The 13879-nt window shown below is 43.3% G+C and overlaps 1 protein-coding gene across 2 annotated transcripts in view; it reads right to left on the bottom strand.

Annotated features, from left to right (window-relative positions):
* DOCK1 (dedicator of cytokinesis 1) overlaps positions 1-13879 on the bottom strand; it is a 265941-nt gene that overhangs the window by 43268 nt on the left and 208794 nt on the right. For both annotated transcript variants that reach the window (XM_064431580.1, XM_064431581.1), the window contains exons 36-38: positions 13727-13767; positions 12296-12386; positions 8522-8641 (exon numbers count right to left, since the gene is read on the bottom strand). In XM_064431580.1, the coding sequence (XP_064287650.1) occupies positions 8522-8641; positions 12296-12386; positions 13727-13767 (252 nt within the window). The remainder of the gene's footprint in view (positions 1-8521; positions 8642-12295; positions 12387-13726; positions 13768-13879) is intronic.

Here is a 13879-nt window from a genome sequence, read left to right as displayed (position 1 = left end):
TCCCTGGACACACTCCAGCGCCCCCAATGACATTTTTATCATTGAGGAGCCCAAAACTTGACATGGGATTGGAGATGCCTCGGCAGTGCCAGTACAGAGGGACAATCCCTGCCCTGGTCCTGCTCCACACCATTTTTAACACAACCCAGGTGCCATCCGCCTTCTTGGCTTGGTGGCACTCAAGGTGATCTGCTCCATGACCTTCTCTGGCACAGGATGCAAATTTACTGGATCCAAATCAAGTCAAATGATCAAAGAGCTTCAGATATGAAATGATTCCTGCCAGCCCATCCAGTAATGTGTAAACACAGCCTGTCCATGAAGAAACCCAGGACCTAAGGCTTTGGAGTAAGGCTGGTGATTGATTATATTTCATAATCACCTCTCTCTCCCTCTAATATCTGTAATCTGTATTAGACAGGACAGGCAATTTGCAGATATTGCTTTGAACAAATACTCATTATATTTCCATTGGTTCTTCTTCTTCTCGTTCCTCAACCATGAAATTCAGCAGCCGTCTCAAGTGACCCAAAGAAATTTAACAATATCCTTCAGCTCCTCAGAAGGCAACAATCTTAATGAGGAGCAGCAAGAATGGTTTTAAATGTGCATTTTTCATTTGTTTTTTCCACTCCAAAGATAAAGAACCACTCAAACCCAAAAATATGCTTAAATTAGCACACCAGGCTATCTAAGATCAAACTTGATGATCTACCTCTACTGCTGAAATTTGGTTGGCGTTGCTGACCTCACTTTATTATAAAAATGAGTTTCAGAATAAGTTAGAAATGCAGATTTTATCAGCCTGCATCTTAAATTTAAATCCTCTGGCCACACCACCTCATTCTCCTCTCAGCATCAGGCCACACATTCCTTGCCCTCGGGATAGGGATGCAGCAGCCAAGAGCAGGTGGATGGAGGAGGGCTGAGGGGAAGGGTTGAACACACAATTCCCCATTTTCCCCCAAAAATATCCACTTTTAGGGACAGGGAGTTTGGGATGAAGCACCACAAGTTCCAAAGATGGTGGGAGGTGGATGCTGGGGAGAGTAGAGGAAAAGTGAGCTGGGGAAACCTTCACAACAACTGATGCCTGTATCCATCCCATAAAAATCCCTCAATCCCATCCTCTTCAAAACACTGTGCAAATAAGAGACATTTTACACCCCAAACCACACAAATGACATTCCACACTCAAAGCCCCAAAATCAGTGCCAGGTGAATTCTAGTTGTCTACTGATCTGCAAGGTGAAACTGCATCTCTTAGTATATCTGGAAAACTTGGGAAAAATAAGACTTTTAGAAAAATTTCTGGTTCTACACGCTGATGTGAAAAATAAGAATAAAACAGAATAAAAAAGAATCCTCAGCAAGTCTTCACGTGGAACATGCCAATGTCACAAAAAGCAAGATGGGTCCCATTGGTTCACTGGCCATCCCTGCTCCTCTCTGGGAAAAAGGAGCCAATTTTCAAGGAGAGGGATGGACTGAAAGGTTATCCTGGCAAAATGAGTGGGAATGGCTGGAAAGCAGCAGCCTGGAGAGGCAGGGAGCTGCTGATGGGGCAGAAGATGAGCAAAACAGAGGGAAAAAACATGGGAGATCGCATGGAGAAAGGAGAGATTTCTGCCCTCCAAAAAAAGACAAAATAAGGGCTAAAATCTGCACTGTGGGGCTGAGCAAGGGGAAAGGAGCTCCTGAGTCCTGCAAAAACCAGATGGGGTGATGTCTGGACAAAGTGGTGACCTAATTTAAGATAAAAAAAGCCACGAATGCTCACAAGGAGGAGAATCTGGTTCTTCATTAACCTTTCCTTGCAACTCCTCGTGATATTCGACCCCTCCTCTTAATTTTACTTATTTCTCCAACAAGGTTCAGAATGTTATTTATCTAGGGAAGAGGCCTGGAATGAGCATGAGTTGCCTCATGTTTGTAAAGTGCCTTGAAGGTGAAAAACGCATCAGAAGGACTAATTACAATCACGGTAATGAGGGATCACGTCTGCAGGAAATTACAAGGCAGCCTGAACGCTCTGCAACGCGATTTTTGCAAATGGAAGGATCTGAATGTTTTTATCCATATTATGGATCTAATCTAGCATGATGATACAGAGCATGTTTTTATTTTTAAACAAAAATTAACATGAATTTAAGAGTAAAGGCAGAGTTGCAGAAGAAGAGGGACATTTTCACACACCAAGATGAGTTAATTTTGATTCAGAAGGGCAATACAGCACCAATTTATATAACTGAACTAATATTCGGGTGTTTGTTAAGTCAGCAAGTGAAAGCTTTCAAAATCACTTAACCTTCCCTCATTTTGAGTGCCATTTTCTTCTGAACTTCAGTCATCCATAACTTGTGCATATTTTCATTTCAAAGACAACGGTGTGACCATCACTTCCCTTGTCCTGCTTCCCTGCTTGTGTGCTCCAGATTTAACCAGTCCCTCTCCAAAATGAGACTGGAAATAAACTGAAGCCTAAATAATTTTTGATTTGCATCAACACTGTAAACAAACTCCTTTGGTTCTTCCCACTGACTCCTGCATGAGCAGAGATGTTCCCAAACCATGTCTGGGAATGCAAAAGGTGGGTGGGTTTAGATGGGATATTGGGAAGAAATCCTTCCCTGTGAGGGTGGGCAGGCCCTGGCACAGGGTGCCCAGAGCAGCTGGGGCTGCCCCTGGATCCATGGCAGTGTCCCAGGCCAGGCTGGAGGAACCTGGGGGAGCTGACAGATGTCCTTGCTTGTGATGGGGTGGGACCAGGTGACCTTTAAAGGCCCTTCCCAACCCAAACCAGTGATTCTGAAAGCAGACACTCTCTGCCTACACATCACTGCCTATAGGTACCACAGCACTGTACTGATTAAATAACAACTTCAGCAGAATTAAATCTCCTTTGATTTTTTTTATTCACCTTCCCACCCCTGTCTGTCAGCACCATAAACACACCGGAGCAGAGGCTGCTTCCACTGCACCTCCTCTAGCCTGAACAAAGCCTTTAGATGTTACTGAATATTAATACTAATAATGGATTCTGTAAATGTTCCAGAGCCTGAAAAATGAATCCTCAAATTAAATGTGATCCAGATTTAGTTCATGTACAACAGACAATAATCACATAATCCTTGCGTTCTTCCTAGCAAGGAAGTAGAGATGAACAGGAGAAAACCAGACCATGGAATCACACCAGAATGATCTGGGTTAAACATAATCTCATTCCACCCCTGCCGTGGCAGGGACACCTTCCCCTGTCCCAGGTGCTCCAGCCCCAGTGTCCAGCCTGGCCTTGGGCACTGCCAGGGATCCAGGGGCAGCCCCAGCTGCTCTGGGCACCCTGTGCCAGCCCTGCCCACCCTCACAGGGAACAATTCCTGCCCAATTTCCCATCTAAATCTACCCCTTGTCAGCTTAAAGCCATTCCCTGTGTCCTGTTCCTCCATGCCTTGTCCCCAGTCCCTCTCCAGCTCTCCTGGAGCCCCTTCAGGTCCTGGAAGGGCTCTGAGCTCTCCCTGGAGCTGCTCCTCTCCAGGTTAAACAATACCAGCCCTCCCAGCAGAGCAGCTTCAATTACAACATTTTTTTCTGGCTTAAATTACTGGAATTCCTTTAAAGTTTCTCTAAAAGTCAGTTTACAAGTTCTCCTGCTGATATGGTGTCACATTATCTTTAATGGAACACCTTCAGGAGTGTACTGAAAATCTATCGTACTGCAAGTACACAGTATAAAAGGGAGAAAGGGGAAAAGATTCCATTTTTCCAGTCTAACTTTGTCCCTCTCCAGCCAAGACATCTGTCTAAGAAAAAAACACCCATGTTTTGTTTCTACTGCCTCTTAAAAACCTCACTGTGCTCCAGCATCTCTGTTTGGAATTCCCAACTGTCCAGTTGTTCCTTCAGAGGAAGAAAGAGAACTTGGATTATTATTATTATATTATTTAATTTCTTGAGTGGAGAGAGCCCTGAACTCCAGAGGCACAGGAGTCCATAGAATCACTAAGGTTGGAAAAGACTTCTGAGATCATCAACCATTACCACGTTAAACAACAAATCCTGTCCTCAGGTGTCAAATCCATACATTTTTTGAGCAATTTTAGGGATGGGGACTGCACCACTGCCCTGAGCAGGCTGTCCCTCTGCCTGTCAACCATGAAGAAACTTTTCCTAACATCCGACCTGAACTTTCCCTGGTGCAGCCTGAGGCTATTTCCTGAACTACCTGGCTGTTCCCTTGTGCAGCTGCACCACAATACCTCCAACATCACAGAAAACCAACCTAAAACTGGAGATTTTCCCACCATTTTCAAAGAAACAGGGACCGTGTGTCTCACATCCCCTGCACAACCCTCTGAAAAATTCAGCTGTTTGCTCCAGAGCCAATTTATTCAGGTGAGGACAGCACGGCTGTGGCCCAGGATCCTGATAAATGAAATCTATATTCTTGAAGGTCAATAACTCCCAATCTGCTGCCTCGCAGATTTCCTGCCTTGGAAGCTTTCCCAGCGTTGCCCAGGACATGGCAAGCCTTCTGGAGAAATGAGTTGTACAGGGAGCTCCTACACAGGATTTGTATGAGGTACAACTCATTAATGGGAGAAACAATTTATCTGGAGAGGGTACCAGGGAGAGAGGCTGCTGATACTGGGAGGAAAACACTTCTTTTGTACTCAGGGGGTAAGAAAAATGTGCAGAGCCTAAATTCAGTTGTGTAGACACGAGCTGCAAATTGTTATGGGCAAGACTTTGCAGATTCAGGAGATCTGTTTTAGGGAAAACCCAGAGATTTAATTTATTTTTCAAGCTGGATTGCTTGTTGGCCAGAAAGAACTACAGCATCCAATTTAGTTTTTGAGGTTAATAGCAGCTAAGGAGGATCTCAGGGTATTTCTGGGCTCCTGCAGAGCTAATGGTCAGGAGCAGTGAAATAGTCTGGCATAAGAATATTATGGTGCCATGTTCTGATGTGTGAGGGACTTTCTAAGCTGGTTAAATTTCAGGTAGTGTTAATTAACCAGCATGAAGGCTTAATATTTTAAATAAAATGCTAAAACTCAGCACTTCTCTATTGTTAGCACTGCATTCAAGATAGAGCCAGGTTGGAAACTCTTTAAATAAATAAATAAATATATTCATTTGGAACATGGTCAGACTCTGCATCCTCCCTCTCCCCAGTCTCTCTGTCCTTCCCAGCTCTCAGGACAGCTCCAGGGCTGAGCTGGCCACGAGCCTCACACAGATTTTTGGCAGACAGGTGAATTTCACCACTCACTTGTTAAGACGGAAGAAAAAGCCATTTGATGTCATCCCACGAGCCAGAAAAAAGGCCTTTTAAGCCAAAGCATGGCATTTGCTGTATAATTTCAAATATTTTCTGTTCTGTGGCTGCTGTAAAGCAGTAAAAGCTTTTTTTTGGAGTAGGAGGGGAGAAAGGAGGAGCAGAAATAAATGAGCAGTGTGCATTTGTTTAGTTTTTTTTCTCCTCAGGACCAGCACTTTCAATTTATGGAGGAGCAGAGGCAAACCTGTCCTGATTTATGAGCAACAGCAAACCTGAGCCTGTGGCTGCTCCCACATTTCAGCAGGCAGGAACAGGAATGCTGCTGCCTCCCTTGTGGCTCCACAAACAAACCTGGTTTAAAGCAACACTTTATTGCATTCCCTGGATTCAGGAGCTCATCAGCATTGATTTCCATCAGCTCCTTCCCACAGGAAAAATGCCACCCCTTTCCCCATTCCTTTAGTCCCATCACTATTTCCCTTCTCACCTTGGGACATTCTAACCCAAGAATTTCCAGCAAAGTCCCTGCATTAAGGGCTTTGTTGGAAATCACAAAGCTTCAGGGAAACACAGAGAGAGCAAACACTTGAGAGCAGTTCAAAGGATGGGTCAGACTGCTGGGATAAGCCTGAGGATCAGGATTTTAAGGGCAAAAGCCAAGAGAGATGGAGAGGAGACTGCAAAGTGCAGTGCAGTGAAGAAGAATGATCTAGGAGAGAAAAGGATCCCTATGCCAGGGAAACAACTTTCCTTTTGCAAAGAAGGAGCTTAGTAAAGGAATGAAGGGCATAACTAACCAGGAATCTAATCCATAAAGTACAACAGCTGCAAAATGCAAAAGTTGTTTCTGAGAAATGCTCCTTCCCTAAAGGTGAAAGTTGCACTTCAGCTTTATAAAAGGTTGGTTAAAGGACCAAAAGTCAAATACAGGTAAAAAAGCAAACTTCCTAAGAATAACAGATTAAAAACAGAAATCAAAATGAGGAACCCTGAATGAATCTTGAACTGCAAGTACCTGGGATACCCTGGTGAGGGCCAGGATTTTGTTTCAGCCCACACGAGGTGCCACATTCCTGCCTCCAGGGCAAGTCCACGCTCCCTTTTCCTCACTCACAAATTTCTCAGGCACTTCTGGGCCAGAAGTAAAGTGCTCACTCCATTCCAGCCTGTGTGTGGAGGATTAAATCTAAATTCACCTGCCCATGAATGCCAATATTTAAGGGATAAGCCTCATGGTTGGCTTTCAATAGACAAGAAAACTGTGAATTCCCCTGGGAAATTACTCTGCCAAGAGAAAGGGATCCTGATTTTTGAGAGGCTGAACTACACCAGCCTTTAGAAAACAAAAAGCCAATGTTTTAAACCCAATTTTAGGAAATCCCTCTGCTCCATTTCCTCTACACAATGTTTCTTAGTCCCACATCTCCCTCCCTTCCCAAATTCACAGCTTTCCATCAGGCAGGTTGGGGTGGGAGAGGCACAGGCTCACAAGTGGAAAACAAAACTCCTGAGCTTCTGGAAAAGCCTGGAAGTGCCTCCACAGCTGCCCAGTGCTGGTGACCTCCTTCTGACACCTCTTGTTAACTTAATGGGAAGGGAAATCAAACAAGGGGGATCTGGAGTGAGCTGCAGGGACCCAGCTGGGTGATAATGGCACAAAAAAAAGGAAAAATTGGTTTGGGCATGGGTTCAGTGTCCCAGAAATGCACAGCAAAGGCTGCTTCAGGTGTGTTACTGATCATGGAGAGCTACAACAGCTGCTGGGCTACATTTGCAAACTGCTCAAGGAATGCAAGAAGTTGATTTAATTTAATGTCAGAACATCCCAAATGAGAGGATTACCTTCCATCTACACTGGAAACCTCCACTTGGAGCTTCCTGACATTTGCGAAATCACACAAGATGAATATTCTCAGTGTATATTGATTTTTTAATTTCCCTTTTCATGGAGTAATGTGAAAAAATATCACCAGCTTGAGTGACCAGAAAATGAGAGGAGGAATATCTGTAAGTAGGAGAGAGCAGTTTGGAAATAAATCATCTCCTCACACACACAAAAATCACACAGGAGTCCTGGCACTTGAGTTCTGCACAGAACTGGTGCTCAGCAGAACAATTCCCAGTGCCTGGACACCAGAAATGACCAACAGAAAGCCACAAAGACAAACAAAATAAAACCAACAAAATAAAATAAAACCAAATAAAAACAACAAAATAAAAACAGGCAACTCTTGGTTTTACTTCCAAACAGGAATGTAAGATTAAAACAAGCTTTAAAATAATCTGTGGCCCTCATTCAAATGAGATTCTTCTCATTCACCCAAAAAAAGCTTTTTGGACAGCAGGAACTGTCACCAAGTCACCTCCAGCATCCCCAGCCCCAAACAGCCACTTGTGCACCACTCCAGAATTATAATTTTTACAACTTTTATACCAGCCTAGAATTACAATTTTTACCACAATCCAGAATGACAACTTCTAGCATCACTCATTAACAACTTTTAAGTATTGCATTAAGATAAGCTATAAAATTTGACTTTTTAAGCAACATTTCTGACAAAATTATAGAAATGAGAGTCCCTATCAAATTTATTCTAGGATTTTAATCTGATTCTGCTAAAAACTCACCTGGAAAAGATGGGCTGGCTGGATAATATTCTAATTCTACCAGAAAACACCACTTCTGTTTACTTTTAAACCCCAAGTTTACACTTCTGAAATGTTCTGACAAAGAGATTCTGGAATATTTCGTGCCTGAAATATCCAAACACTGATCCATCCCTGCCTCCCACATTAACCCCCTTCCTCTCCAACACCAAGCAATGCCAAATGCAATTTCCTTCTGCATTAAAAGATGCAATTGCAATGAAATACCCTCATCCCAGGATATTTATGATATCAACCACAGACATCCAGGCCCTGAGGGAATTAGTTTTGTGTACATGAGGAAAAACAAGGGGAGCTGAAGGATTCTCTTAGCTCTTGTAACTGCCAGAGAAAGTCCTCCAAATTACATGCATCACTCTTTTATTTACTCCATGGCATCATATGCCCATATATTTACCCTTAAGAGATGAGTTATAAATGTACCATTGATTTCTTTTGACTTTTTTTTTGTAATATCATTATCTGTAAGTGCTTCCTGAAGGTCACTGGATGCAAACTATGTTTACTATTAAATTTATAAGTTTGAGAGAAAAGCAATGAAATACATTTGCAGTTTTTTTCTTCCCTTTTTACCTTGCCCTTGTCAAAGTAATGGATAATTTCTTGATAGAGCTGATCTTTCAGCTGTCCTTGAGTAGCAGCTTGGTATCCATCCCGCTGGGTGAGATGTGCTGCACATGCTTCTTCTGACCACTAAATCATAAAAAAAAGGGGAAAAGTGAAAGCAAATCCAAAGCTATGAGATCTGAAGTGAAATAAAAGAGAGGGGTTTTATTCAAGGAGTGGTACTGCAGTTAATGCACCAACAAAGGGTTTTTTCACAGCTGTGCCCTTTGCTTCCTTGGGCACAAGGAACATTTATTTGGATGCTGTAATTGGAGGCTAATTACATCCATCAGCTGGAAGGGAGCTTCTGGAGGTGGCTTCCTCTCCTCGGTGAGTTTGATGAGGGTGACCTTGGCCTGCTGGGGACACAATGAACACTTCACTTTGTGTGGGAGAAACCCTGGAGCCCAGATCCACCAACACAAAGGTGATGCCTCAGGTTTAGCTTTTCTATTTTCACATTCTGTGCTGCTTTAGTGTGTGGGGCTGGGTTCACATCAGGGGATGGTGAGCTCTGCACAGAGCACGGAGACAAAACAATTCCTGCTCCAGCTGGGCACCAAGGACAAATGATCCCAATCTCAGCCCAGGAGCACAAAGCCCGTGGGCTGCAGAGAGAAAAACAAGCAGGGTGGGACTGCAGGGGCTGCAGTGGGGTTGGCCACTGAACTGCAATGTGCACATGGAGCAGAGCTGAGCCCAGGGAGAGACCCCGGCAGCGCTCGTGCATTTTGGGGCCATTTGGGTTCATCCTGGGGGCAGCCCTGGCTGGGCTCTGGTGCTGCCCAAGGTGCATCCATGGAGGAGATCCTTTGAGTAAATCCCTGCTTTATTCTTTAGCTCTGCTCAGCCTCTGCTCTAGGGCAGCCCCCTCAAGACATCATTGGGAAGGGCTGCAGGCAGGGAAATGAGATGGCTCCAACTCACTGAGGATCTCTGGAGGTAGGGAAAGCATAATTAACTTTATCCAGCCTGTCTGCAATTAGCAGCCCTGGCTTTTCCACCAAATGCCTGATGGATCAAGGGAAAGGTGTCAATCATAGGAATCATGGAATGGTTTGGGTTGGAGGGGAGCCTAAAGCTCATCCCATCCCATCCCATCCCACCTCTGCCATGGGCAGGGACACCTTCCACTGTCCCAGGCAACTCTAACCTGGCCTTGGACACTGCCAGGGATCCAGGGGCAGCCACAGGTTCTCTGAGCAGCTCCCAGATTCATTTGCAGAATTACTGATACTTTTCCTGCTATATATTATTAAATTTCACTCAATCACTTCTTGATTTGGCCAAAATTTTTGTTTGGGTCATGCAGACACCTCTGACAGCTCTGTTCTGAACTCTGTTTCTGATCAACACAACCCTGCTGAAGCCTGCAATGTGATAGAATTCTTTTCAGCATGCTAACAGCTGCTATCTTCTGTTAGTTTTGAACACGTCAATTTTGAGAAAGAAGGTTGAAAACACAACACAAGTCTCTTTCCTTGAGTGTGCTTCATCAGCTTGCAGTAATTTGGCCTCTCTCCCTCCACAGACAGAGCCTTCTTGCAGATTTAAAGGTGAAATTCTCACCCACTCTCAGTCTTGCCCTCGATGTGATCCCATTAAAATCACTGGGATGAAGTATCTGCCCGTGATGAGTGTCATTGAAAATCCTGTCCTGAGGCTTGACAGAAAAACTCAATTGCTCAGTTACACACCCCCAGTATTGCTGCTCCTCAGGCAGCACTGAACTCCTCCCTCCACGAAGGGCTGCAGGGGCAGGGACTGAGGTACAGACTGACACACTTGGATAATAAAGTAATTCCAGCCTCTAATGAAATTATACTTACAAACAAACATCCACTCAGGGATGAAAACCTGTGACGAATTCTTCCCTGGCATTTACTATTGATTTGCATTAGAAGGAAAGAAAAATTGGTATTTCTTCCCATGGAGTTTTTCCACTGAATTCAAAGGAGCACATTAAGAGAGACACTCACCTGCTCTCTGAACACATCCCCTAAGAAAAGCCACAACTGGCTAAACTCCAATTTCAGGTCACAGGAAGTAAATTGTCTAACAAGTCCAAGCCATGCCAGGTGAAGTTTGAGTGAGGTATTATGGCATGGTTTATTCCATCATTTATTCAGGAACACAGCCCCCATGGAAGGGAATGAATCCTTCATCCTGTCTAAAAGGTTCATCCATGTGAAGTGGGCACAGTGCTTTTGCACTCCAGATGAATCTTAGAGATGTTTCCTTGTGTAATAACCCTCTAATGATTTTAAAATACAGTAAATACATTTCAGAGTGTCTTAATTTAAATTGCACATGTACACTCTGCATCACATTTAATCTTTTTATGGCTTGGATGCAGTTTACTCAGCTCTGAAGAACGAATAATTCTCAGTGCATCCATCAGAAGGATCTCATTTAACACCTTCCCCTTTTCAACTTTTCAAAATAGATATTTGACACTCACACTTTGCTGGGGACTGCTGAAAGTAAAGGCAGGATTGCCAAGAACAGTTGGCTGCTGAGCATGAGCTGCATTTCCTGGATGAAGAGGGGCACCATGAGCACTGCAGGGTGCAATCACTCAGTCCCAGGCTGCTCTGGGTGGGAAGGGACCTTAAAGCCCATCTGGTTCCACCCCTGCCATGGGAAGGGAAACTTTCCCTGGACCAGGAGGCTGCAATACACTGGAATGAGCAGGAGATCAAGGGAAAAAATGAAATTCTCATTGATTCTGTCCCTGACTCTCTGCCCTTGGGGGGGTCATGTCTTTGAGGGGGGTGGAAAAAGATCCAGCACTCCCTGAGGAAGAAAGATTTCACTGTAGGTTGTGAGACGTGAGGAAGACAAACAGGACTAAATCAAACTTCCAAAACCCCTAATTCTTATCACATTGAGATTTCTACTTTTCCCATTAACTGCTTTTCAAAATTAAAACATAAACCCAGGAATTCAGTGATGATTCAGCTGTATTAAATGTAATTTCATGACACAAGTGTCTGCTGGCAAGAGCAGCACCTTCCTAAGTGATAACCAGGAGAGCAAAGCGGGTACCTGCTCCCACATTTGTGACATCAGCATGTTAGAGACAAAATCTACTCTCCAGAATGTTTTCAGGAGATTAATGCTTCTGAAGCACAGCCTCACTCCATTTCTGGCTGGCAGTGGGTAGTGTTAAACACTCAAATGCTTTATTTCAGGCACTTTCTGCAGGTAACATGTTATTTGTGCATATTGCAGGCTACACCACACATTCCTTGAAGAGGAGCAATATTGTTGTGCCTCTTCAAATGTGCTATAAACTGGGTAACACTGCATTCAAATTATATGCACCTTTTAAAGGCATGACCTTGGAAAGAAGGCCATTTGAATCTCTCTGCAATTTTCTGAAATCAGTTACAGACACCCAAGAGCACTCGAGCAGCGGCTCCAGCACTCCTTGCACAAAAGATCTGTGGAGAGCTCATTTACTAAAATATCTGCTTAGAGGCTTTCACATATTGTACAGTCTGGATATTTGCAATTTGGGTTTTGTGGTGCTGACTTCACCACATTCCCTTCACTCCAGCTCCAGATCCACCTCTGCCACCCAGTGAAGTGCTGCTTTCCTCTGGGGATGAATTCCACGTGCAAACGAGAACCCAGAGCAGTTCATCAGCTCCAAGTGCAGATGTTGTGAGTGCCAAACACCCCCCTGGCTGGCTGCTGCTGGCATTTCCCATTGTTAGGATGTGTTTTGGGGTTTACCTTGAGGAGCTTTGCGTGCAGGAGTAAGGTGTAGGCAGCCTCTGTGTAGTTGTCACACTCCTTGTGCAGGTCACACAGCTTGTACAGGTACCTGCCAGCAACAGAAACAATGGCTCTTAAAAAGAGTGGGTTTAAGATGTCACTCAGTCATTTATTTTGGAGATTAAAAGGGTTCAAGTCTATCTTCAAACAAGTAAGTATTTGTGGGATTGGTTAAAGTTCCCATTTCTGTGTGCAGACAACATTTAGAATCATTTGCATTTCCACTGTGCTGCTTTTAAGGGACCCTCAGGGAATCATGGGGTCATTGAGGTTGGAAAAGTCCTCCAAGATCATTGAGTTTAATCTTTGACTGAACATCAAGAGAATGACTTGTGGTGAGTAATAAATCCAATCCAGATTTTGTGCAAGACAGAGCACTTTTACAGTTCAGCTATGGGGACAGGAGTAAATTTCATTATTTACCTTCAATAGCATCACACCTCACTCAATTCTCTTAATCTGTTTGATGATTTTTACACTGACAAATTAAAAAAATCCCCACAAAACTATTAAAAATTGTATTTTGAAAAAGCCAGTGAAAATACTTTCAAGTTTGATATTCGTTACAAGCTTGTTAACAGAAATTGGAGATAATTTGGCTGGGGGTTTGGCAGTGAGAGACAATTTGTCTTGATAGAGATGCTGAACAGGGCAGACCTAAATAATAAGAAATCACTTCATGTGTTTGTCCACAATTATCAATCCTGCCATTTCCTGTTCTTTTTGCAAACTTCTAAAAGACCAATTAAAACCATTAAAACAACAGGAAGAGAGTTGGCAAGTGAAAACTCTTCCACAAAGATAATAAGCACCTGAGAATGAATAATGAGTCACATTTAGATACCTAAAATAGCAGTACAAACACAAAGCTCATCATTTTAACACATCAGTGTAAGCAACAGTCAGCCAAAGCACAAATGGGAGGCAGTGAACCTTGAGGTTTACAGAAAGCACAATATTTTCATGTTTACTTGGTCTGAAAAGACATTTTGAAAGCTTTAAGTTTAAAATAAGTATCAGTCAGGCATTATTTAACAATTTTTTTTTTATTCCAAGTCACATATTTTGTACCTCACTAGGAGGCAACATCATTTCTTGCTCAGCTTATTTGTTTTCTTCACCAGCAGAATTCTGGCTCCTGAGTATTTCAGTGCTCATTGTAATGGAACTGAAGGACATGGAGAAAGGGGACAGAGATAATCTCCTGACTTTCACTTCCAGCACTCTGTTCTCAGTGCAGATAAGCTTTTGAATTACTTCAGGTTCAGCCAAGGTGTGATTTTTCATTACTCCTCTCTTCCAGCCCCCAAGTGACTGCTTAATATGAACTTAATTTCCCCAATTACAGAGCCTGTGTCAGGCAGTTTGTCACCAGTCATGTTTACAAACCTTATGTACATCTCTTCCCTCTCGATCTCCTTGTAGAAATTCTGAAAAACAACATAATTTGGTTACAAAGTCTTTGATTTCACACTTTGCAATGTACACAGAACACGCTCCAAATTAAAAATTCATAATTGCGTAACATCAACCTCCAAACTG

This window comes from Passer domesticus, chromosome 8, assembly GCF_036417665.1.
Source record: "Passer domesticus isolate bPasDom1 chromosome 8, bPasDom1.hap1, whole genome shotgun sequence".
In the NCBI taxonomy this organism is placed as follows: domain Eukaryota; kingdom Metazoa; phylum Chordata; class Aves; order Passeriformes; family Passeridae; genus Passer; species Passer domesticus.
This window is presented reverse-complemented; position numbering and strand designations above follow the sequence as displayed.